Raw genomic sequence first — 27,392 nt, forward strand, 5'->3', positions numbered from 1 at the left:
GCTACAAGTGCCCACTACTAAAGGGCAAATGAATCTTGATTCTGAGGCTACACTGCATATATCAAATGCTCCTCAAAGGGATATGCATGCATTTTTCAAGAGTTGGCATAATGGCTAGGTTTATTCCCCGGGCATTCACTCCCATCTTGATTCCGCCATGAATTGATCACTCAGCTCTAGAAGTGTTACCCTCTATATAGACCCAGGCATTCTAGCACATATCCCTCCTATTTTGGGTCTCCCAGCATAGTCTCCACTAAACTCTGCCTTGAGTGACTGTCAATCCAGCTTCCAACCTCACCCTGGCACAGAAAATAGCACTTTTGTGCTCACAGCCAGAGACATGCATGGGAACGTGATCTATCTGCAGCCTTCTGCACAGTTTACCTAAACATTCTCCCAGGCTTCCTAAAGTCAATAATGGCCCCAGTGTAAAGTTTTGTGCCTCTTTTCCCTCCACTTAGCTCAGCAAGTGAAACTAATCTCCACCCAATCATCTACAACTATCACATGTAGAGTGTTTATAAGATCAATCTCAAAGTTGAACTGAAAGCAGAGTAGTTAGGGGCATATTGTTCTCAAATCATAGGGCAGAAGAACATCAGCGCTGTGGACATCCTGGTTATGTCCCCAGTCTACTTTTCTGGACATAAAATACTTTCTCCCAATGAAGGACCCCTAAATAGCAAAACACCTGTAAAGCATCATACAAGTCCAAATGACACAGCTGCAGAGCTACCATTGGTGCAGCGGGTGTAATAGCAACAGGGCCCATTGAAGCCTGATAATTGCATCCTTGTAGGCTACTGCACAGCTGAACATGAAGAATGACAACTTTAAACATGGTAATCACAGAACAGAACACACCAGGCTTATTGTAGTCCCATAGTGAAGTAAGAAATGTACCACAATCAGATTATTGCACATTTCTACCATTTCAGCTGATTTAAAGTAATGTGGTAAACTGGCTAAAAGTAATAGCATGATATGGAAAGTGCTGCATTGAATCCTTATTGGACAGGGTCAGGGTCTGAGGCTGATTTTGATAGCTCCACTACTCCCCGAGGAATTTCTGGATACCTACATCGAACTGTATTGGGAGGGGTAAATCCTAGCACATTCTGTTCTGCTAGAACAAAACAAAGATAACAACACTTGTATTGGAACAGGCAGAGACTGCTGCCTCCCACTTGATTTTGCACCCAAACAGTCTGAATTTGTTTTTCTATTCACTGAGCTTCACTGGTTAATCCGCAAGAGTGAAACAATACGAGTATGGATGTTCTTCGATTTCCTTCTCTCAGTACACTTAATTGTATTACAATCCACTTCTCTCCATAAAATACCATATTTTATGATATTTGAACTCTAAATCCGAGGGCCAAATCCCACAACTCTTACATGCCAAAAGGTTAATACCACATTGAGGCATTAACCGAGGACATAACATACACTGCTAAGGAATTGTCAGAGTTTTAACTGGAAATCAAAGAAATATGAGCCAGCACAAGTGTGTATGTTCTCAGTTGTGGTACTGTGCACTTACCCAGAAATGAGCGAGTACGTTGACTTCAAATATTTTTTGAATCTGGTTATCTTTAAGCGAGAGCAGATCTGCGCAGAATATTACACCAGCATTATTTATCAAGATGGTAACATCGCCGACCTCCTCCTTAACCTGAAATTAAAAATATAAACACTAATAAACTGTTGTAAAGCATGTAAATGTTTTAGTGTTGCTAGCAAGACAATGAGTGAGCAATGCAGCACATCCTTATCGATGTTAGCCAATTTACAGGTGTTGAAATCTGGGTATTTTGGGAGTAATTGACTAATGTAGCATCATAAGACCCAGCATTGATATTCATATGTTTTCTTCCACATTTCAAGTTAGGGCCAGCTAAGTTCAAATATAGCTACATAGTAAGGCCCAGATTTACAAAACGTTGCAGCAGGTTTGTGTTATTTTTGTAACACAGACCCGATGCAAAGGAATTCTGAGGAAATATACAAACTGATGCAAATCTCGATATACGTTGGTTTATAACCCAAAGTAAAGCAAGGAAGTGCAATGTGTTGCCTTGAGTTACTTAGCATCAGGGAGGCATTCTGTGGGTGGTATATGGGCATATCCATGCATCCACCGTTGGCCTTTGATGCAAATCCATATTTACAATTACTTGTAGACATGGATTTAAGCCAAAATCCTGTGCCTGGCTGAGGCTGTCGTAAAAAGGAGAAATATTTTTAGTTCTCCTTGTTTTTTCCTTTTTGCATGTGTGCATCATTCTGCAACACACATACACAGAGGAGACAGCCTCAAGGGATAGTTTTAGTTCAGTTCAGGAAGGAGCCACTTCCTGCAAAAAAACTATCAAGAGCACCTTTGCCTGCGTTGGTGCAAGGCTGCACAAAGTTCACTAGCGCATGGAGAGAGCAGACTTGCACTTTTCTTTACAGATATGGCATAGTTCTTATCTCTCTAGTTCACGCATCACAGCACAGCATCTTTGCTTGTTGCCCTGCACTGCATGAACTATTTTAAATCTTGGCCTAAGCATGGAATCTACAGGGCCAATCACAAGGACCTTCAAGAAAGAATGTGCACACGTGGCTTGTGATTGCAACATATGTCGATTAAATACACAAGAAACCAGGGTTTTTAGCTCAACAGCTAAAAGTCCCAAACCAACGTCCATCAAGCTTAGTGGTCGATGAGCACTTTTTTTTGGCAGGTCCACGGTGAAAGAGTAGACAGGAGGGAAGAGATGAAGCAAGTGATGAAGACACAAACAAGCTTCAACGTATGGGGATATATTGCTTCACAAGCATTGTACAGTTAGCTAATATTTATAAACGAAATGTAATTTTCTAAACGACTCTACTCATAAAATTATGATATTTACTAATCCTAAAAATAGAACAAAATTAGGATTGCAATATAACTCCTTGCAATTTATCACAATTACAAAAAACTGTAAAAATACTACTATCTTTAAAATAGTTTTGAAAACTGAATATCGAATTTTTATATATTTGTTCATAAAAAAACTATGCATTTTCATAGCTTCGATATTTTTAATTCAACAATTTACTTTTCCACTGTATAATTTCAAAAAGCTTGTTACATGTGGTTTCAAGTCTACAAAAAGGCCAGAAGCATCGGCAGCACAAGGGTGCTGGATACCCACCAGAAAAAGAAAATATCCTCCCATTCTGGGGAAAAGTGTAGTAAATATCTTTTTAGGTCGTACCTAGCGGCAGCGTGCATACGCTGCTCACTCTGGGAGATTGCTGTAGTAAAGTATGGGAGAGAAGCTGCGCCCACTCTCATCCCATATTTTTCATTGGCTTGCGTCATTGTCTTTTGTAATTGCTGCCTTTGGATTTGTTAATAGGCTTGTTAGTCCCTCCTTAGTACAGCCTTGTCTTCATTTGTAACATCCCATGGCTACTGGCCCCTTTACTTCAGTTGTTACACAGGACCTGTTATTTAGTCTGTAAGCATTATTTACTTTATTGAGTTTCTCTTACTGACGGCCGGACATGCTCTGCTTCAGCTGAAACCACTTGTGATTTTTTAAGCAGCAGGGCTGCACCTTAACACGGGTGCCAGCTTTTAATCACTTTAACCCAGCATTATCTTGTGTATGTTTCAACCCTTCAAGTAAAATGGATTTAGAAATGATTAGGGAACTAAATTGTGTGAATTCCAGGTAGCACATAATAATGTGCTAAATAGCTGAAGGAAGCTGACAACAGCACATCTGTGTTAGATGTCATCTGCACTATGCCACATGACAGGTTGTTTTTAAAAAACAGTTTTATTAACAACAACACCACCACCACCGCCACCAATACCACCACCACCAATATCACCACCAACACCGCCACCACCACCGCCATTACTGCCACCACCACCAATACCATCACCACCAATCCAAAGCCACCACCGCCAATACCAATACCACCACCAATACCACCACCACCACCAATAACACCACCAATACCAGCACCACCAATACCACCACCACCACTACCACCACCACCAATACCACCACAACCAATACCACCACCACCACTATCAAACCCACCACCAATACCACCACCACCACCAATACCAGCACCACCAATACCACCACTACCAATCCCACCAATACCACCACCACCAATACCTCCACCAATACCACCACCACCAATACCACCATCATCAAAACCACGGACACCACCAATACATCACTACCAATACCACCACCGCCACCAATACCACCACCACCAATACCGCCACCACCACCAATACCATCACAACCAATCGAATACCACCACCACCAATACCAATACCACTGCCAATACCAATACCACCACCAATATCACAAATACCAATACCACCACCACCACCAATAACACCACCAATACCACCAACACCAGTACCAGTACCACCAATACCACCACCACCAATACCACCACAACCAATACCACCACCATCACCATCAAACCCACCACCACCACCAATACCACCACCACCACCAATGCCACCACCACCCCAATACAACCACCACCAATCCCACCACCACCAATACCACCTCCAATCCCATGAATACCAACACAACTAATACTTCCACCAATACCATCACCACCACCAATATCACCACCACCACCACCACCAATACCACAACCATCAATACCACCACCACCAATACCCCACCACCAATACCAACAATACCACGAATGCCACCACCTATAGCACCACCACCACCAATACCACCACCACCAATACTACCAATGCCACCACCACCAATACCAATGCCAATACCACCACCAACAATACCACCTCAGTGCCTCACACTCACTAGTAATAGCAGGGGCACTGTACGAGGCCCGAGCTCCAGCCGAGTACATCCCACCCTCCTTCCATGCCTGCCATAAAGCACAGCCTGCCCTGCCCCAGGAGGTGAAGCCATGGCCCTACTACAGCTGGAGTGTTTTTTATTAGTCCAAAGATAGCAATGACATTACGCAATGCCACACTGCACACTCAAATCACGAAGAGGGCTGGAAATAGCCCTCCCGCTCTTCCTCCTCAGCCGTGAAAGTAGTAATCACAGATCGAAAGGTGTTGGAGCGCTTTGTTAGTGTTTATAGCTCGGATCATATGTAACTCTCACTTCACACTTTGAGTCTGAGTAATTTACAACACTTACACATCTTCTTCACTGCACTATTTATCATTTCTTTGAAGACGTCGTAGGCCGGTCTCTTCCTCTGATATTTACAATCTAACAAGCGGTCGAGAAGGCCCTTTATTGCAATGCTGTTGTTGTTGTATACGCTTTATTCGACTGATAATGTCAAAAAAGCCATAAAAACATTTTAAAAGGAAAAGTACAAGCAAGGCAAGTATGACATACAACAACATGAGACTTGTAAAAGCAAACAGTACAACACAATGGCCTATTAAATCCTTAGCACAAAAATTGTCACATTCAATTAATTAAAAGTTGGTACACGACATGTAAATATGCATTATGTACAATAAAAACAAGGTAAAACTGAATAAAATGTCATCCTAATACAAATCTTTATAATGTTATAGTTAACTGGTAATTTGCTGAAGAACTTTGAGCTTTCCTGAAATAACAGCAGAAAGTAGTAAATAAAGTGTTTGTGCATGAAATCTAGTTTTATAACTTGGCCAAACAGTCTGGAGTCGTGCCACAATTTCGTCACAACCTCATTCAAATTAGAGCTATGCAACTCTTGAGAGGGCTTTCCATCTGATAGGCCATGTCTGGCCAAGAAACTTTGCCACGCAACAAGCAAAAAGAGGTCTGGAATCAGACCTAAGGATGCGCAGGGCTGTATGGTAATCCTGTGTGCCTAGTTGCTGACAAATTGATTTTAGCTACTTGGCCCGCAAGGTGTTATATGCTGGGCAGGAAAACATAACATGGGCAACGCTTTCTATCGGGGCTCTGCAGCAAGGGCAATCTCTTTATGTCTTGTTCCATGAGTGCCATTTTGAGGTCTCCATGAGTGCCATTTTGCGGTCATCTCGCGGACAGGGAGAGTTCGGAACCTAAAATGTATATCCAACATCCTGTCCCTGGGGACCTTGATTATATCTAAAAAGGGCTCTAGACATCTAATTTGTTTGTGTGAATGAAAATCTGTTGTTATTTTACCCCCATTGGGTTTACAGCTTTCCCGTTGGCCCAGCCAGTCCCAATACAGTCGTTTGAGCTCGTCTCTCCTTGGGGGTCCTGCCTTTCCCAATGAGCTTGAAGCCCTATAGCTGTCAGCATTTTCATAGCATTACAAATCCAGACAATTTTGCGGCCAGTGTCTAATCGGATGATCTCACTAAGAGCTTTAGCATAGGGGAGAAACTCTGGAGTTTGCCTAATGTGGGCCCAGAAGAGCAGTGGGTGTAACCTAGCTACATCTCCGATCGACCGCTTACCCATATCAAACAGTAAAGGGGTAAGAGGTAGCATCACTAGGTCTCTAAGACATTTGTGCTCGGATCTGCAGAGGTCATCGATCTTGTTGAATCCCCGAACCTCTGCTCCGTAAAGAGCAGAGCTGACTGCTTTAGCTTCATAAACTTGAAGGGCAGGAGCTACCGGCCTAGAGTGTGAGAAGTGATGTTCTTTCCCTAGCGCTCCAGCCACTAGTTTATGTCCCAACAACATCTTTGGTAAGTGGGCCATCCATTACATTTTTTCGGAGAGTCTGATGCCTAAATAATCAAAGGTGTTTACCCTTTCCTTTTTTTATGTCAACCATAGGGTAATATACTTAAACTAGAATACACAGTGTTAGATACATACAAATATCATAAATCATAATTATGCCTAAAAAGAGAAGGGAAAAAAAATTCCAGAAGGAGAGAGAAAAATTGACATATAAATTCATTCATATAGCAAAAAACAGCAAACTCGAGCCAATCTAATCCCCATCTGTTACTGATTTTATAGCCTAAAACAGAGATCCCCAAATTTTATTACATTTAATTACCGAGCGGATGCCCCTTGACTCTGCAAGCGCTTGTTCCATGTCATATGTTTGACTTACTAAAACCCACCAGTCCATAACAGTAGGGGGTTTTGGTGATATCCACACCTCGGTAATTGTTAATCTTGCTGAAACTAATAGGATAGCAAGCAGATCATTAAATTTAGAGCTCAAGGTCCTACACACCATCATAATTTCCATAATCGATAAGGGTAATACTATCCCCAACTTCTGAAGCAAGACATTACCAATCTTTTGCCAGAATATTGTCAATTCTGGGCACGTTATAAACATATGTTTGATGTCGGCCACATATAGAGCGCATCTTGAGCATTTTGTCCGGTTGCTAATTGTATTGGTGTCTACCCTTTCCAGGTGTGTCCCACTTAGCAGAGGGCTACTCCTGTAAGACTTGTGTCAGTTAAAGGCCATATATTTGGTTTTTGAGCTATTTATGACCAGCCCCCGATTGTCACACCAAAGTTGGAACCTGTTAAGTAGGCGTTGTAACCCGGCTGGGGTCTCCGATATCAGCAGAGTGTCGTCGGCAACAACAAGGTTGGTACATTACTGCCCCCCAAAAATGACACATCTGCAGGGTCTTCTTGGAGAAAGCTAACCACCCCACTCATATAAATGGAGAATAGGGTGGGGACTAGAACACAGCCCTGTCAGACTCCTCTATTGATAGGGATGTGTTCTGTTAGTTGTCCTTGCGCCACCCCCCTCCCCCCCCCCCATCGGACCTGGGCAAAATTGCCCTCGTGTAGCCCGACCAACAGTTTAATGACAAAAGGGGGGATGCCATTTCACTAAGTGTTGCCCACAACTTGATTCTAGGGACCATGTCAAAGTCAGTCTTTAACCCCTTGGGTGCTCATGACGAGGTCAGCTCGTCATGAGCTACGGCGGTCCGGTGCTCATGACGAGCTGAGCTCATCATGACCTCGCCCGTTCCATGGAACGCTCACATGCTGGGCTGATTCCCCTGCTGTGCTGAACGTTCCATTGGAACGGGTGTGGCCATGACGAGCTCAGCTCGTCATGAGCACCGGAGCGCTGTAGCTCATGACAAGCTGACCTCGTCATGAGCACCGGGGCGCTGTACGGGCCCCCCGCCCCCCCCCAGCACAGCGGGGGAAACAGCCCCGCACGGAAGGGGTTAAGTTGCTTAATGCGAGATAAAAACTGCCCTTGCCAATCACCACTATCTTCCAGTGAATAAGGAGAAGTATAAACACCTGGTCCATCGTTCCAGTCTTTGATCTAAAACCGGCCTTGGTACTGGGAAAGGATGGCTTCATCGTCAGTCCATGACTGAATGCTCTGGAGAAGGACTTGGCCAAAGACATTGTGCAGAGCATCAATCAAGCTGATGGGTCTATAATTGGAAGGGTCGTCCCTAGCTCCCTTTTTATAAATAGGACCACCTCGGCAGCCATCCATGACTCATGGACTGGGGCTCCATTAGCTATGGCGTTTGCTAGGAGTAAAATGTAACGTGCCCAATTGGAGGGGTTGGCGAAAAAGAGATCAGCTGGTTGGCCATCTGGTCCTGTTGCTTTGGAGAGCACTATTTTGCTTATTGCAGCTTCTATCTCTGCTAGGTCAAAACACTCATCTTCTACAGAGGACTCATTTAAATTGTCTAGTTCCACAGGTGGAGTGACCTCTGGCATTGAATACAGCTTTCTAAAGTGATCATGCCATGCCTGGCCCGTAATGTGGTTCACAGATGAGCATGTGCCTGATTTACTCCCCCCAGTGACTAGTTTCCAAACAGATTTGTTTCTTTGTCTGAACATGCTTCCTTGAGCTGCTGCCAGTGCAATTCATCCCATTCTAGCTTTGCACCTGCAGGGCTGCTCTGTAGGATTTCCTAGCAGTTTTTATAAGTGGCTGGTTCTTATCTTTAATAGCTGCTGCTAGGATCGATCTTTTTTTGCCTACAGTTTTTGGTGTACCACGATTATGGCTCCTTTAATGTGGATGCTAGTCTGGTTCCGCTATAGGCAGCAGCCTGGAGCTCGAGTATGCCTCAAGCTAAATCGTGTTGAGTACCAATGATCTTTGTGTCGTGCAGGATTACCTTCCGCTATTTCAAGAACTTTTTGCAGTTTGAGGGATTATCTCCTTAGTAGAAGTCAGTGGTAAGTTGTTCACTTGGTAGTAAGGTGCCTCCAACAGGGGTTTCAAAGTTAAGTATAAAGAGTTGTGATCGCTCTCTGTGGTGGTGCCCATAATCCTATCAACCAGTTCCCCCCACAGTTTCATCTCAAGGAAGATGTTAGCAATCTGAGACAGACAACTGGCTCTGTTATAGGTATTAGCACCATGTTTATCTGATGGTGATCTGCCATTAACTGCCCTCAAACCATACTCTATAGGAGTAGTTTTAAGTTGGAGTGCCTGCTCCGTTTATCTCTTGACTGGAGGTAGGTCTAGTTGGGGGACTGCCCATCTATTGTCATGTTCTTCAATTCCCGTTAGATCTTCATTAGCTAGGGGTTCAAAGGTGCAGTTGGAATCTCCTGCAACCACACTCTGGCATGGGGTGAGCAGTTAACTTAACATTTCTCCAGTGCTGAGATAGTAGATGAGGGTCTGCCCCCTTTTGCAATAGGTCTCGCATTTGCGAGAATTTAAGCTATTAGTATTGTAAATGACACTTACTTTTATTTATGTTTTAAAACCCAAAACATAATTAAAAGACATTTTCATTTACAATGACAATAGCTCAAACTCGCATGAATGTGAGACCTATTGTATTGAAAATGCTTGTTGCACATGGTAGCAAAAACCTAGTGCTATGTGCAGCATTGGATGTTTATGGTGCTCTTACTGCTAAAAATTGTTCTCTGTGAAGCCTGATGCTGCTCTTGGGAAGTAAGATTGTGATACTTTATTTATTTTCTTTGTATCAGATCTTGCACCGTCTTTACCCTAAGTCACTTCCAGAGTGTCAATATTCATTGAATCCACTAGCTGCAAATTTCCTGGGCAAAAGTATTTTTCAAGTCCTCACCTTTTCTGCTGCTTTGTAAATGTCTTCTCGCTTGCTGCAGTCCACCACGAACGCATGGGCGGCAGCCCCCAGCTCTCTGCATTCTGCGGCTGTTTCTTCAACGCCTTGCTAGAAAACCAGAAAAGAAAGACAGTTCTAAAGAACAATCTTCTGCATTGCCTTTGAAACGCGTCATGCCTTAGCAGCTTGCTTTTGATCTCAGTGCTTTATTTATCAGCGGGGCAGCCAGTATGTCATGGGCTCAAGTGCAAGGAAGGCAACGGGCCCACTGACCACTGTTTACATTGTGAAATATAGCAATAATCAGGGTTCAGTGGACCCAGCAGGCCTCTGAACCCCAGTGCCACTGCACCTGCTGCACCAATGGAAGTCACGCCACTGGTAAATACTTTTTTTAATTTAATTTTTATAAGTTATTTATACATTTTCAAAAAATACGGAGTAGGCAGATGTGAGTACAGACAGGGCACCATTACAAAAGAACAAGTATAATGAATTGGCAAAATAGGTCTGAAGGCCAATAAAGCACAGTGGGCAAATAATCTATGCATATAAACAGTAGAGGCAATAATAACAATGGAAAGCATGTGATACACATAATAGTAGCCACTGGTAAATACTTAAATGCAGGAGCAAGCACTCCCGAATGCCGGGGTTGGGACTATCAAGGATGCTGAGTTTTGATCCACATCATGTATCTTTCTTCCACCATCCTACACTTCCTGTGTCTTCATCTTTCTCAAGCAGGTTCTTTACCACCCTCACTGTCTCCTGTATTCATTGTTCTCCCATCTTTCCCTCCTGCCTTCTTTTGCCGTTTTCTGACTTTTTTCTCTTTTTCTCTGAGTCAAAGATTGATGATGAAGAAAAGGAGTCCTGATTCCCTAAATGACTACAGGTGCCACCACCTACAACCATCTACACAATTTAAGCACAGCATGTTGATTACTTAGCTAATAAGTGCACTGTTACTAATCTAATCAGTGCACTTACCTGATGCAGCTTTGCATTTTCCCACCTCTTCCACTGCCCCCTGGTTAAACTTAGAGGAGACTGGTTTACAGATAATGTTCATCAACCAATCAAACTGAAGATGGAGATGATGACATCTACTCATGCTTTGAGGTGACCCTACACAAGGCTAGACCTTAATCTTATCAGTCTATCCAAAATGCTGCATCAGCCCTTCCCTATGCCCATTTTACTGCAACTATGGGACCACATAACAATGTGGACGCAAATATGATACGCATATCAAATACATATGTGCAACTCCTCAATATTTGTTACAAACATGCAGAAGTAGATTATAGCAACCCAGGCTTCAAATGTGCTGCTTGCGGTGTCGGTATAAGAACTACACAAGTCACTACATATGTGTGAGCCTGCCCTTCCCTCCGTGTCACAGTTTGGCAATTGTTACCATTCTAAGCACAGTTCAAGGTTGTGAATAGAAGCATATTCTGTCCTATTCATGAATTTTATGCCTGGCAACCCATGCTCAGGACCGCTGTGTAACTATTTACACCAAGCCATCTACCAAAATACAGTGCCTCGTTGAGCTTTGAAAGGGGAAAGGAAGCTTTAAAGGATCAAAATACATAGTTTGGATCTTGTGGTTCATCATGAGAACTTTGAATGTGAGAGAAGAAAACAAAAAATAAAGAAAGCTTCATCTAGATATTGCAGCCTAATTTTTGCCTCATAGCATATATGACATATTTCTTTAAATGTCATGGACACATGTGTAGAACAGAAGAATGAGGAAAGAAGTAGATTTTTCCAGTTGCCTAGCAAGGAATGTCGTGATTTAAAAAAACACACGGAAGCAAATATTATGCCATCTCAAGTCTTGCTTTATTTTGCCAGAAGCCACTGAATAAACTACATTCACCAAATCACCATCTGAAACAAAGGAGGCTAAAAGAAAATCAATTAGCATGAGCGCGAGCAATTGAGAGGCGATTCCTAAGTCCACTTAATCTCTTGCTGCTTACCAGTACACAGAATTGTGTTTCACTGGGGAAAATATTGACCACTTACTTCAATGACTATTCTATTGGTGTGTGTGTTTATTACCTGATTTTAAAAGGCATATGTTTCTTCCGTCCTGGGGATATATTTAGCCCAGAGACATTTTAAACAAAGTGGGCAAATTCCCAGGGGCTCCACTTTTCCTGCTGTCTCTCTAAATCTATCTCAAATTTGTCAATGTTTCTTTCAGAACCTCTCTCCCTCTCTCTACCACTAACTCTGTCTCTCTCGAACGAGTGTAATTTTAAGGATTTTGGGCCTCCAGTATATTTATATTATTCAATACTGTTTGCAGGTTTGAATTGGCAGAAAATAGCCAATAAAATGTAAAGTTTTCCCCGAACAGGGACTCACAAATATATCTGTCCTACTGCCCCAAATATCCTTATGATGACACTGCTTCAGCCTTACTCTCAGCTAGCAATGAAACACGGGCTGCACGCAGGTAAACCAGGAGGGTCGGAATGACAATGACCAGTCAGTGTTCAGATTATGGAGCAAAGGGACTCCAAAGAGTCGCTTTATGCGCTCACTACACAGCTTGACCAGTGGTTGTTCCAGTACCAATGGGCTTCTAAATAGAACATCAATTGCAGAGTATCAAAAGTAGAATCAAAATGCCACCAATGAGGAATAACAGCATGGGTATGCCTCCGAACACACTGGGAAATAATGAATGGATAAATGGCGGTATTACTTCAAAAATGTATTGGAAGGTACTGACCAAGCCAGTTCTGATATTTTTTGAATAAGTGCACAATTTTGGCAGGGTGCGAAGTATTAAATATTTGGTGCACTAGCTTGCCGAAGTGTAATGGCAAACTGGTATTAATCAAGGACTGTACGTCAATGGATGTCCTTGCAACCTGTTGTTCAGAGGTTTCTGAGACAGATAATAATGCCACCTCCTTTTGGAACAATACGGCTTAGAGCCGGCTTTGCTTGTTAAAAAGTTAGGATGGAAGGCCACAATGTAGCTTCTGAGACCGTATGTGTAGTGGGAAAATGGACAGTATTGCAGCCGGTCACTATCTGGGAGACCGATAAATTATATGGGATCCTGGTCTTCATGAAGCAACAGTCTTGGTTGCTTAGCATTAAAGAGCTTCCATTTTAAAGGAAGGTGATGAGTAGGAGAATTGAAGGGCCTGGTATTTCTTTTAGATAACAAGCCAAATTTGCTACTGAAGAATTGCTTGCGCTGTGAATGGTAACATGTTTCCAGACAAGTGAGTGACCAACAGAAAAGTCACATTCTTTTCCAGTAAAAAAGACCTCTTTCTCGGCTCGCTCACAGAGATAAGAGAATGGGAGCGACCAAAACTCATGAATAAAGCTACTCCCTAGGACTTTATATCTACTCACTCGGAAATGTGTCATGCAATCTGTGATCTGAAAGGTTGAAATTGGCAAAGATACTATGCCTTGAATCAGCCACACTGTGGACGGTGTCTCTGCTATTGTGAGTGGGAGATGTTCTAACTTCTCGAGATGTAACATTTTGTATGTGCTATTTTTTTGGCCATGAGTCATTGTTTGCCTATCAGACTGAACAGCAAAAGTAGCTGTGTAGAATTAAGGTAACGTCATGGTACGCAACCACGTGTGAGTACCTGAAGTGTCAAGCTAAACTGCATTATTGCTCTAAGCTGACTTTGCTCATAGTACAATGAAGACATGTCATTTTTCATAATGTCTATAACGGATGACACAATGTTGTTTAGGTTGTAAATGCGAGAAGACAACATATTAACACCATTGTCAGCTACAGCAAGTATTTATCAATTTGTCTTAAACACGCTGCAGCTTCCATTTGTGACAATTTCAAAATGACATTATATGTGGTATAAATAAAAAATTTTGAGAGTGGAGACTTAGGACCAGGAGAAAATCTGATAGGTCCATGTCTTCTGAAAGAAGTGAAATATGTTGTTTTACTGCAGACAGTGTGAAATGTTCCAACCATTGTTGGCACAGTTTCCCCACTGAGTAGGAGGTGACAAATACCTGAGTGTAGAGAGTGGGAATTATGTGGATCGGGTCTGCTTGCCTTAAACCCCAGTATGGAATTCAAAAAACAAGCATACCAGCCATTTGTTTCCACTGGCCCCAATAACCACCCATTGGTACCTAAACATGTGGAGTTAAATGTACCATTATGCAACATACTATTGAGTTGTTCTTCAGTGCAATTTGTGAGTTGTTGCCAATTATCAAATCGGGAAATGGAAGGAATATTAGGGGTATTAGTGTCTCTAATTTTTACCAGCCCTAGACACGTAGTCTGCTGAACTGTATCATTCAGAAAAATAATATGTGTTGCAATTAAACAGGCTTGGAACAAGGTGATCGGAGCCTAAACTTGCCAAGGTTGGGTACCCCTTAGTCGACTGTGTCCTTCTAATAATGGTATCCTTTCACAGCTAATTGGGTAACAAATGAGGCTGCAAATATTAGCTTAGTTATTGTACACATATATTTCTTTGATGGTGTAGGGACGAGTTTGAAATAATATGAATTCAGGTCTGATGCACCATATCCAGAAAAATATGTAAACGTAGCCCTGTATGTTTTTGAGCTCCCTTGTCGGAGATTAGGACAATGTTCTCATTGTGTATAATTAGCCCCTTCGGTGCTCATGACGAGCTCAGCTCGTCATGAGGCACGGTGCTCGTGTGCTCATGACGAGCTGAGCTCGTCATGACCACACCCAAGATCATTATGGCCCAGCACAGGAGAGGAATATCCTGCACAGCCAAGGTGTTAAAAAGTGTGCTTTGAACACTATGTTGATGTAAATAGTTAGGTCAATAAAGATGGTAACAGAACATTTCATCAAATAACTCAGAATTCAGGTATAGATGCTCTGACTCAAAAACTGTATAATATTCCAGTTCCGAGGACATAGAGTTTACAGTTTTGACATGTCAATCATTAGAATGTAACCCATGTACAACCACATCACTCATTGAAACTCTAAATGCATAAGGAATCTACAGTATTTTTGTCGATCTGACTATATAGTAAGGCAATTTATCTCAAACAATGCCATCAGCTACTGGAACAGCTGAAAGTGAAGATGAATGAGGTTGCGCAGCTAGTACACTTGAAATGTGAAGATGAATGAGGCGGCAACACCTCATCGATCAGTTCTGTGGCAGAGCGTTCTGGAAGGTAATGGCCATTAATAAGCAAGAAGAAAACCATTACAAATCCAGGCAAAAGGAATAGGAAAACTAAGGAAGGTGTTATCCAAACATATATCCGAGGCGGGACTAGATTAATGCATTTCAGCCATGAAAAGAAAGCACAAGCCTTCGTAGGCGGAGTGTCCAAAACGGAAGAACTTTGAGAAGAAAAATCAGCTGATCCCACGTAATAACAAGAAGATGTTCATTGAAAAACTTGTGCCACAGGTACAGTAATCGAATCTAAAAAATCCAAAAGAGGTGGATCGGTAGAAACAACATTAGCTGCACTAGATGCAGTAGTAAGTACAGAGCTCACTTTAGTTGTGTGGCTAGAATTGTAGCGGTATTTGGAATTAATTGAAGTTCATTCACCACCCCCTACTCATCCCAGCTGGGAAGAAACAGATTTGGTGGCGCTCACAAGCTGCAGAGTATTTTTCGGTATGGAAACAAGAGGAGTTAGGGAACTACCAAGGACTCCATGTGGCCTACTGTTTAGAATCTGCCACATGATGGAATTTGATGTGATCAAAGGAGACAAAACGATTGTCTTTAGAACAAGCAAGAGGGGACACAGTTACAGTTCTTGCACCTTGAATGCTAAGGACTAGCCCCGGTGCACAGTATGATGGGCCTAACTCCTTTTCTACCTCAATCCTTTCATGAATTAGATCACCAACTTGTGGAATCCAGTCGGAAGGTTCTGGCTTCTCCTAGATTCCTGCAGAGGCAGGTGTCTTTAACAGCTCATTGGCTTAGTCGTCACAGAAGTTTTGTAAGTCCTGTAACACAGCACAACAATCATTTACGTCAAATTGCGTGGCTGCTGCCACAATCTCTGGACCTTTAAGGACTTGAACTTACATTTAAGTGCCAAAGAGGGCCTTGTATGAGGTATCGCCACCCAGAGATCTTTCAGTGAGATTGCCAAGTGCTTGTTGATCCCCATATAGGTGGTGGATCCAACTATGCCCTGTACCTAAATCTCTAGCTGTTAAGGGCTGATTTAAGTCATGGTTCATCCTTTCCACAACAGAATTGCCCTAAGACTGATATGGATAAGAATAATGTTTATCTACACTCAGGGAAGGCATAGTATCCCTATAAGCCTTAGAAGTGAAAGCGGGGTCTGGTCTGAGTGGAATATAGCACATGCATGCACTTGTGGGTTTAACCATATAGATATTAAATGATAAGGCATGGAGAAAATCGGATGCTGATTCTATGACGGGTCGTTTCCTGGAAGTCAAGCCCCTTCCTACACTAGAACTGTTCTGGGATACTACAACTAAGCCAAGGGACAGGAAACTCTTCTTTCAATTGAGGATAGGTGCCCTCCCTTTACGGTCATTAACAGGGAGGTGGAGGGGCTTGTCCAACACTTCCTGCCCTGCCTGTGGTGCTACAAAGGAATCTATTGGGCACTTCCTGTTTTCCTGCAAAGCCTATGCGGTCCCTCTGCGCTTTTGGCTAGCACCTGCCTGCAAAAACCTAGGCACTCCCAGCAGCTCTGTAGCTATGAGAATTATTTGCACTAGCTCCTGTCTCCAACTAAGTGTAGCAACAGCCACATTCTTGGGGTGGGCATGGTCCATTAGACAGAGTTCCATTTTTTAGGATACATCTAACCACAAGCATTTTAGAAATGTTTTATACCAATGTATTGGGTATTGTGTTTTTATCTATCTCTTCTGGATTTTTAACTGCCTGTATATTTTATGAGGTATGAATTTAATAATGTTTTAAATCATTTATGTATGTACATGCTTTTATGAGAATTCTCAAATAAAGCCTCTTGACTTTAAGATAAGGAGCTTTGCTAAAAGAATGTCATATGATACAGTTAAGTTTTCCCAGAATATTACTCTAATGTTGCAGGGACTCTGTTTGGAATTAGATCTGTGCCTTGGGAGAACAGTACGTCAGAATCTAGGGACTGAGTCACACTAGTACCTCAGTAACTGTAGGCCCAAATTCGACTAGCTCACAATGCCTCACCTGCACTCCTAACCTTCCAGAGTTACAGGTGCTTTTGGCAAACCTAGAATAGGAACCTCTAGTCCCAAAGGAAACTGTGGAACAGCCCACCTTTTGTTCTCACCCATGCATGTCCATAGTAAACAGAAGAAAGGCACAAAGGAAGTTTACAATATATTTATTGAAACTATCGTAGTCTAGTTTGAAGCAGGTTTGCTGAGATTAGTAAACAAATACAACTAAGAAAAGTAATTAACATTACTAACCAAGTATATGCTATAAATTGCTTGATCATGCAACTACTATACCTAGTTAAGCCTACCACCGTTATGTGAGCACAGGGATATATTATTAATCTCTGGGATTAGAGCTGAATTCCATTCCTAGTGTTTGTAGTTAGGTAATCATCATCACAGGTAAACTCAGTTTGTTCCACGACCTGTCCCTCTCTTGGAATTCTCCCCTATCACCATCAAGGGGTTGAGACAGTTTATATTATGGAAACTATTGTGTTAGAGAATCAGCAGCTGTGCTACACTGTTATGTCTAGAAATGTTATGAGATATTACTGACTAGACACAAGAAAAACAGTACATTATGTTTTTGACCTTGTACAAAATATTCAGACTAAACTCCAGAACCAGTGACTGAATAACAAATAATATTCATAGCGTGTTAAAATAATATCTCATCACAAAAGCAAATGCATTATGTGTGTTTGCGCAAATAATATGGACAGCGTCCTAAAATGATATCTTCTCGCAAATGTATTATGTATGTTTGTGCAAAGCGAAGGCAGCCTAAAGCTGCTAATACATGCAACCAAGGGAGAACCAAAGTAGGCCCAGAAGGGGAAATACCACACCATCAATTCTTTTTGTCTCAGGGATTCCATGCAGCTTGGCTACAGAGCATATGGGTGCCAAACATAGGAGGGGCAGAGATGGATATTAGTCCAGCACACGTCTTCTCTATGTGACATAAATCAAAAGCAAAGAAAGAGTGTGATGTTCCAGAATAATCTTGGGAGACTAGCTTATATTAAAGCACTGGACCTGACCCAGTCATCAAGGAAAACTTTCTAGGAGCACAAGCCCTCGCCCACCAATGCAGGCATGCTTCATCATCAGGCTGTGCTCTTCCTTGGACCGGCGCTGCAATCCAAATGGGCCCCTCAAGGGGGCACTTTACCGGATATCTTTTTGCATTTTTCCTTTCCTATCTAGTGACTCAATTCTAATGACTGGTGTGTTTCTAGGAGGTGTAGATTTGTGATGTATTACTGTTAAAATTGAACTATCACTAGGCCCTTCAGCGACTGAAGCTCAAGTACTTCAGATATGGTGCATTTAGATGCGAAAACAAAAGAGATTTCTTGGTGGCTAGATCACTTCATGAAATTTTCACTACTTCTCCAGATTTAGAATTAGATGCCAGTCATCTAGAATGGGGAGTTCAGTGGGTCCATTATTCAATTGATGGACACATCGCTGCTGTGGTTATTTTTCCCCTGTGCTGGTAATTGCCATTTTGCTGGTGTCATGACGAGCTCAGCTCGCCATCAGCACAGCTCCACTGTGCCTCATGACGAGCTGAGCTCGTCATGAGCATGGAAGGGGTTAATGTACATAAATTGCTTGGAGCTTCTTGCAGGCTTTTTTGCAGTCCACAGCTTTACGAAAGGGGAACAGCCGAGCTGTCCTTTGCCTCATCAACACCATCATAACAATCACTGGCAAAGCCAATAGGTTTGCCTTTGTGACAGGTATTGTGTTTTTTTTATACAATGTTCTATGATAGAACATGCTGCTATAAAGTTTTTTGTTTAATTTTGGATGATGCTTTATATAAGGTAAGGTAATACTTTATTGTACAGTTAATTAAAACCATTAGAAACCACAGTTACCTGTTTCAAGACCGACATGACAAATTACGATAATACTATGGTAAACCATAAGTAAAAACTGCTATTAAAATAATAAAACTAAAACTATTAAAATGTGGGTAGAGTATGAGATTGGCCTAAGAACTGACTCGATTCTGTTCTGCCAATAACAACTTTGGGGGGCGGCCCTCTGCATAGTTTGGGCTAACTTGCATTCCCATTCAATCCAGTTAATTATTGAAGCCCTAGGTGCACCTGGGCCACAAGAGATGATCAACCGCATAAAGTTATGCTTGCTTAATCCGGCCCAAGAGAGAATTACCACATGTATTACAAAGAAAGCAAACAATAGAGTAGGAAGAAAAAAAAAAGAAATCCCAATAATGCCCTTGAAACAGCACAAACAATTGGTTGCTTGAGGAACAGAAAGTTTCAAAAAGGCATCTAAGCCGTAATAATTTAGTTCTTAAACTCTGACCATTAACTGTTCAAGTTTTAAAGTTTATAGCAGTAAAGCTCAATGAACACCAAGGTACCAACTAGTCCCTTGTTGCCATCCGGTTACTTTGGCTCCTAGGGTACAAAGATTGCGCTGGGTTCCGTCACTGTCCATTCTGCTTTTCTGCTTATGCGAAGCGAAGCCTTCTTCATGAGGATTTTAGCGCTTGATTCTGCTCTGCAACCAGACCAATTTGACTTTTTTATTCATTCTTTCACTTTATTAAGGTAAGCTTCTCCAGCTTCAAGATATTTTAACAACCGGCAGCTCAGTGGACTTCATCGCCGGAGAAGCATGCCAGGACTGCTTGCCTGCATGACCTTATCCGGTTTTGATTAAATAGTGGTCTCAAAAGGGTCCAGCGATCTTGTAATAGAACCTTGAAGATGGTGATAAGGTGTACAATATTTTCTTCACCGTTACCACAGAGGCGACACACTGCTGGCGTTGGGGGCACAGCCAAGGGGCCAAATGGTTGGCAGAGGGCAACAGTCCTAGGCGAAATTTAAAAAACTTCTCTTTTGTCTTTTTTGTGAAGCTGGTCTGAAGATATGTTTGGGGCCCGAGTTTGGTGTAAGATTGTATAGTAAACCAGCCATGTGCATGCTCCACCAGGATGATGCTTTAGGAGCTCAGATTGTTTTTTCTAATGAATCTGCCAGATAAATTAACCAATCCATCCCACGTATGATATTATTGCGCAAATAAAGTTGCATATTTTATCTTGTTTTTATCTAATGGATAAGCTGGGCAATTACTGGTGTACCTGGGAGACTTATGAAAGCACATTTCAGTTTTGGCGTCTCCCTAACATATGGTAATGTTGTATAATTCACACAGTTTATGGCCCCTTCACTGTTGAACTTTTGGCAACTGTTTAAGCAAAAGATAAGATCCCTTCACTTTGAAAACCAGCTAGCTTGTAACAGTATTTCAAGAATGGTTGAGTTTATTTGCTGTTCAAAGCAGATGCTTTAGCCTTAGGGCTTTTGTGGCGACTATTATTCATGCCTCAGTTCTTCTATGCACTTGGTAAATAATATCTTTTTGTTTTTGTAAAATTACACCTATTTGGTGTTTTGTGACAAATTTACATTGCATGTAAAAACTAGCACTAATATGGGGACAGGGAGTTGCGTAACAGCCTAAGCTACCAACTTTTAAACTGGGGAACCATGTTTGCTGAACATCCTTTTATTTTGGAAAAAGTACTTAATTTTCCCGTGCCTACCAAAGAAAAATAAAAGAAATATAAATGTGAGGGACAGATTGAGCACTTAACATATAGTAATGTTGTGTAATTCACACTGTTTACGGCCACTTCATTGCTGAGACTTCGGCAACTGTTTAAGCAAAAGATAAGGGCTGTTCCCTTTGAAAAGCCAGTCAGCTTGTAATAGTATTTCAAGAACGGCTGCCTTTTTAGGTTGAGCCTGGGCTGCGCATGCGTTGCTCTTCGAGGCATGCTGTACTGGAATATGGACTTGAAGCTCTGCCCACTCTCTGCTTAACGTTTCAATTGGCTCCTGTTACTGTCCTTTCTAAATGCTATCTTTTGATTTGTAAATAAGTTTACTAGTCCCTACTTAGTACTGCCTTGTCTGCATTTCAAACCTCCCATGAGGACTGCTGCTGCCCGCGTCTCACGCAGGGGGACATTGGCAGGGCAGATCCCTAGTGGCCATTCGTCATAGCTCGCCGCCCTGTACCCGGGGCGTGGAGGGGAGGCATGCAGGGCTCCCTGCCCCCGGGATGAGATAAAATCCGCCGACAGCAGGTCGCCAATAGATTTCCCTTCCTTGCAGCGAATGATAGAAACCCTACCTCTAGTCACCAATTCCCCTTTCGAGGCTAGGTTTTTCACCACCGCTTTCTGCCTGGATTTCTTTGGTGCCTTTAGGTTGAGCGAGCTTGTAGCCAAAGAAAAGACAGACAGGACAGGGGCAGCACTGGATATGTTGGATGTCTGTGCAACAGACGCCCTGGCACTCTGCATCCGCAGATCTAAGACAGACCAGGCAGGCCGGGGCACAAGGCTTTAGGGGACCCCAGATACTGCTGTGTCACCACGGTTAGGGAATATTTGAAGATCAGACCGGCCCTCCCAGGGCACTTCCTAATTCATGCAGATGGGGCGCCATTGACCAGGTTCCAGTTGGAACGCATCATGGGGGCAGCTTTGGCCAAATCCGGTCTCTCAGGTGAGGGGAGGAGATTTTCGAGCCACTCTTTCAGGATTGGAGCGGCCATAGCTGCATTCAAGGCAGAGATGGGGCCAGAAGGGGTCAAGAGTGTGGGACGATGGAATTCGAACTGCTTTCAACAATACATCCGCCCCTAGAAACCCAGGCTGGGTGGTGTAAATATGTGTACCAGCATTATATTGGGTTTTACGGATTATTTCTTTCATTATGTTCAGAGTTTAGACAATTCAATCACGATCTTCCAGTTAATTGTGTGCAGTGTTCAACTATTAAACCACGTGTGATAAACATACGGTGTCCTCCCCATTTGTTTGAATTTGATTTGTCTTCTTTCCAGCAGGCTGTTGCGTGTGGGTGATGGGACATTCTTATGTTGCCAGGTTGGAACAGTGGGCAGCACTCAAGATTTGGACCCGGGGTTTTGCGCAGACGCAGTTCGTATGGTTGGGCTCCCCAGGAATGAAATGGAGCAACCAGAGGCCCAGGCTAGAACAACGCCTCACATTAGGGGGGCTTCTACCCAATCTCCTCCTTATCCAATTGGGAGGGAACGACTTGGTCATCAAGGGGAGGAGGGCATTGATTCAGGTCATGGGGTATTAGTGTCTCTAATTTTTACCAGCCCTAAACACGTAGTCTGCTGAACTGTATCATTCAGAAAAATAATATGTGTTGCAATTAAACAGGCTTGGAACAAGGTGATCGGACCCTAAACTTGCCAAGGTTTGGTACCCCAAATCAATTTCTTAGTCGACTGTGTCCTTCTAATAATGGTATCCTTTCACAGCTAATTGGGTAACAAATGAGGCTGCAAATATTAGCTTAGTTATTGTACACATATATTTCTTTGATGGTGTAGGGCCGAGTTTGAAATAATATGAATTCAGGTCTGATGCATCATATCCAGAAAAATATGTAAATGTAGCCCTGTAAGTTTTTGAGCTCCCTTGTGGGAGATTAGGACAATGTTCTCATTGTGTATAATTAAAAAGTGTGCTTTGAACACTATGTTGATGTAAATAGTTAGGTCAATAAAGATGGTAACAGAACATTTAATCAAATAACTCAGAATTCAGGTACAGATGCTCCGACTCAAAAACAGTATAATATACCAGCTCCGAGGACATAGAGTGTACAGTTTTGACATGCCAATCATCAGAATGTAACCCATGTACAACTACATCACCCATTGAAACTCTAAATATATAAGGAATCTACAGTATTTTTGTCGATCTGACTATATCGTAAGGCACTTTATCTCAAACAATGCCATCAGCTACTGTAACAGCTGAAAGTGAAGATGAATGAGGTTGCACAGCTAGTACACTTGAAATGTGAAGATGAATGAGGCGGCAACACCTCATCGATCAGTTCTGTGGCAGAGCGTTCTGGAAGGTAATGGCCATTAATAAGCAAGAAGAAAACCATTACAAATCCAGGCAAAAGGAATAGAAAAACCAAGGAAGGTGTTATCCAAACATATATCCAAGGCGGGACTAGATTAATGCGTTTCAGCCAAGAAAAGAAAGCACAAGCCCTGGTAGGCGGAGTGTCCAAAATGGAAGAACTGTGAGAAGAAAAATCAGCTGATCCCACGTAATAACAAGAAGATGTTCATTGAAAAACTTGTGCCACAGGTACAGTAATCGAATTTAAAAAATCCAAAAGAGGTGGACCGGTAGAAACGACATTAGCTGCACTAGATGCAGTAGTAAGTACAGATCTCACTTTAGTTGTGTGGCTAGAATTGTAGCGGTATTGGGAATTAATTGAAGTTCATTCACCACCCCCTACTCATCCCAGCTGGGAAGAAACAGACTTGGTGGTGCTCACAAGCTGCAGAGGATTTTTCGGTATGGCAACAAGAGGAGTTAGGGAACTACCAAGGACTCTATGTGGCCTACTGTTTAGAATCTGCCACATGATGTAATTTGATGTGATCAATGGAGACAAAATGATTGTCTTTAGAACAAGCAAGAGGGGGCACAGTTACAGTTCTTGCACCTTGAATGCCAAGAACTAGCACCGGTGCACAGTATGATGGGCCTAACTCCTTTTCTACCTCAATCCTTTCATAAATTAGATCACCAACTTGTGGAATCCAGTCAGAAGGTTCTGGCTTCTCCTAGATTCCTGCAGAGGCAGGTGTCTTTAACAGCTCTTTGGCTTAGTCGTCACAGAAGTACTGTAACACAGCTCAACAATCATTTACGTCACAGGGCGTGGCTGCTGCCACAATCTCTGGACCTTTAAGGACTTGAACTTACATTTAAGTGCCAAAGAGGGCCTTGTATGAGGTCTCGCCACCCAGAGATTTTTCAGTGAGATTGCTAAGTGCTTGTTGATCCCCATATAGGTGGGGGATCCAACTATGCCCTGTACCTAAATCTCTAGCTGTTAAGGGCTGATTTAAGTCATGGTTCATCCTTTCCACAACAGAATTGCCCTCAGACTGATATGGATAAGAATAATGTTTATCTACACTCAGGGTAGCCATAGTATCCCTATAAGCCTTAGAGGTGAATGCAGGGGTCTGGTCTGAGTGGAATATAGCACATGCATGCACTTGTGGGCTTAACCATATAGATATTAAATGATAAGGAGAATACATATCCTAGCTGACATGATTGCAATATAAAGACTGGCCAGTTCAAGCGCCCATTCAGCCACATAAGCTTGTTTGACTTTCTCAGAGACAAGCGCAGAGAAGGACAAAAGTATGACATCCTCACCTTGCGGGGATGTTTGGATAAACTGTGGGGGGCAAACAACCTTTGCTAAAAGAATGTCATATGATACAGTTAAGTTTTCCCCGAATATTACTCTAATGTTGCAGGGACTCTGTTTGGAAACAGAGCTGTGCCCTGGGAGAACAGTACGTCAGAATGCAGGGACCTAGGCACACTAGTACCTCAGTAACTGTTGGCCCAAATTTGACTAGCTCACAATGCCTCACCTGCACTCCTAACCTTCCAGAGTGACAGGTGCTTTTGGCAAACCTATAATAGGAACCTCTAGTCCCAAAGGAACCGTGGAACAGGCCACCTTTCGATCTCACTCATGCATGTCCATAGTAAACAGAAGAAAGGTACAAAGGAAGTTTACAATATATTTATTGAAACTATCGTAGTCTAGTTTGAAGCCGGTTTGCTGAGATTAGTAAACAAATACAACTAAGAAAGGTAATTAACATTACTAACCAACTATATGCAATAAATTGCCTGATCATGCAACTACTATATCTATTTTAGCCTATCACCATTACGTGAGCACAGGGATATATTATTCATCTCTGGGATTAGAGCTTAATCCCATTCCTAATGTTTGTAGTTAGGTGATCATCATCACAGGTAAACTCAGTTTGTATCACGGCCTGTCCCTCTCTTGGAATTCTCCCCTCTCACCATCAAGGGGTTGAGACAGTTTATATTATGGAAACTATTGTGTTAGAGAATCAGCAACTGTGCTACACTGTTATGTCTAGACATGTTATGAGAAATTACTGACTAGACACAAGAAAAACAGTACATTATGTTGTTTGACCTTGTACAAAATATTCAGACTAAATTCCAGAAACAGTGACTGAATAACAAATAATATGCATAGCGTGTTAAAATAATATTTCATCACAAAAGCAAATGCATTATGTGTGTTTGCGCAAATAATATGCACAACGTACTAAAATTATATCTTCATGCAAATGTATTATGTATGTTTGTGCAAAGCGAAGGCAGCCTAAAGCTGCTAATACATGCAACCAAGGGAGAACCAAAGTAGGCCCAGAAGGGGAAATACCACACCAACAATTCATTTTGTCTCAGGGATTCCATGCAGCTTGGCTACAGAGCATATGGGTGCCAAACATAGGAGGGGCAGAGATGGATATTAGTCCAGCACACGTCTTCTCTACGTGCCATAAATCAAAAGCAAAGAAAGAGTGTGATGTTCCAGAATAATCTTGTGAGATTAGCTTATATTAAAGCACTGGACCTGACCCAGTCATCAAAGAAAACTTTCTAGGAGCACAAGCCCTCGCCCACCAATGGAGGCATGCTTCATCATTAGGCTGTGCTCTTTCTTGGACCGGCGCTGCAATTCAAATGGGCCCCTCAAAGGTGCACTTTACCGGATATCTTTTTGCATTTTTCCTTTCCTATCTAGTGACTCAATTCTAATGACTGGTGTGTTTCTAGGAGGTGTAGATTGGTGATTTATTACTGTTAAAATTGAACTATTACTAGGCCCTTCAGTGACTGAAGCTCAAGTACTTCAAAATGGAGCATTTAGATGTGAAAACAAAAGAGATTTCTTGGTGGCTAGATCACTTCATGAAATTTTCACTACTTCTCCAGATTTAGAATTAGATGCCAGTCATCTAGAATGGGGAGTTCAGTGTGGCCATTATTCAATTGATGGACGATGGTCCAAGACGAGTCCTGAACATAAATTGCTTGGAGCTTCTTGCAGGCATTTTTGCATTCCACAGCTCTACGAAAGGGGAACAGCCGAGCTGTCCTTTGCCTCATCAACACCATCATAACAATCATTGGCAAAGCCAATAGCTTTGCCTTTGTGACAGGTATTGTGTTTTTTTATACAATCTTCTATGATAGAACATGCTGCTATAAAGTTTTTTGTTTAATTTTGGATGATGCTTTAGGTAAGGTAAGGTAATACTTTATTGTACAGTTAATTACAACCATTACAAACCATCATCAATAAAAACAGTTACCTGTTTCAAGACCGACATGACAAATTACGATAATACTATGGTAAACCATAAGTCAAAAAACTGCTATTAAAATAATAAAACTAAAACTATTAAAATGTGGGTAGAGTATGAGATTGGCCTAATAACTGACTCGATTCTGTTCTGCCAATAACAACTTTGGGGGCGCGGCCCACTGCATAGTTTGGGCTAGCTTGCATTCCCATTCAATCCAGTTAATTATTGAAGCACTAGGTGCACCTGGCCCACAAGAGATGATCCACCGCATAAACTTATGCTTGCTTAATCCGGCCCAAGAGAGAATTACCACATGTACTACAAAGAAAGCAAACAATAGAGGAGGAAGAAAAAAAAAGAAACCCCAATAATGCCCTTGAAACAGCACGAACAATTGGTTGCTTGAGGAACATCTTTAGAAGGAAATTGAAAACCCTACTGTTCGCTAAAACGGATTACATCTTTTGAGGGACACGCACCAGTTCATTATACACACTTTCAATCTTAGCGCCATGATATCCCTGTTGGGATAAATGTTGCGCTTTACAAGTAATATTAACATTAACATTAACATTAACATTAACATAACAGAAAGTTTCAGAAAGGCATCTAAGCAGTAATGATTTAGTTCCTAAACTCTGACAATTAACTGTTCAAGTTTTAAAGTTTTAAAGTTTATAGCAGTAAAGCTCAATGAACACCAAGATACCAACTAGTCCCTTGTTGCCATCCGGTTACTTTGGCTCCTAGGGTACAAAGATTGCGCTGGGTTCCATCACTGTCCCTTCTGCTTCTCCACTTATGCGAGGCGAAGCCTACTTCATGAGGATTTTAGCG

At 42.1% G+C, this 27,392-nt stretch overlaps 1 protein-coding gene across 3 annotated transcripts in view; it reads right to left on the reverse strand.

Annotated features, from left to right (window-relative positions):
* Positions 1–27,392, reverse strand: part of LOC147727988 (17-beta-hydroxysteroid dehydrogenase 13-like) — a 373,656-nt gene that overhangs the window by 233,464 nt on the left and 112,800 nt on the right. For all 3 annotated transcript variants that reach the window (XR_015309355.1, XR_015309354.1, XM_086961900.1), the window contains exons 2-3: positions 10,040–10,147; positions 1,547–1,678 (exon numbers count right to left, since the gene is read on the reverse strand). Coding sequence is in view for 1 of the 3 variants with exons in the window: in XM_086961900.1 (XP_086818026.1) it covers positions 1,547–1,678; positions 10,040–10,147 (240 nt within the window). In the remaining 2 variants the exon portion in view is untranslated. The remainder of the gene's footprint in view (positions 1–1,546; positions 1,679–10,039; positions 10,148–27,392) is intronic.

Source organism: Lissotriton vulgaris, chromosome 3_1 (genome assembly GCF_964263255.1).
Source record: "Lissotriton vulgaris chromosome 3_1, aLisVul1.2, whole genome shotgun sequence".
Taxonomy (NCBI): domain Eukaryota; kingdom Metazoa; phylum Chordata; class Amphibia; order Caudata; family Salamandridae; genus Lissotriton; species Lissotriton vulgaris.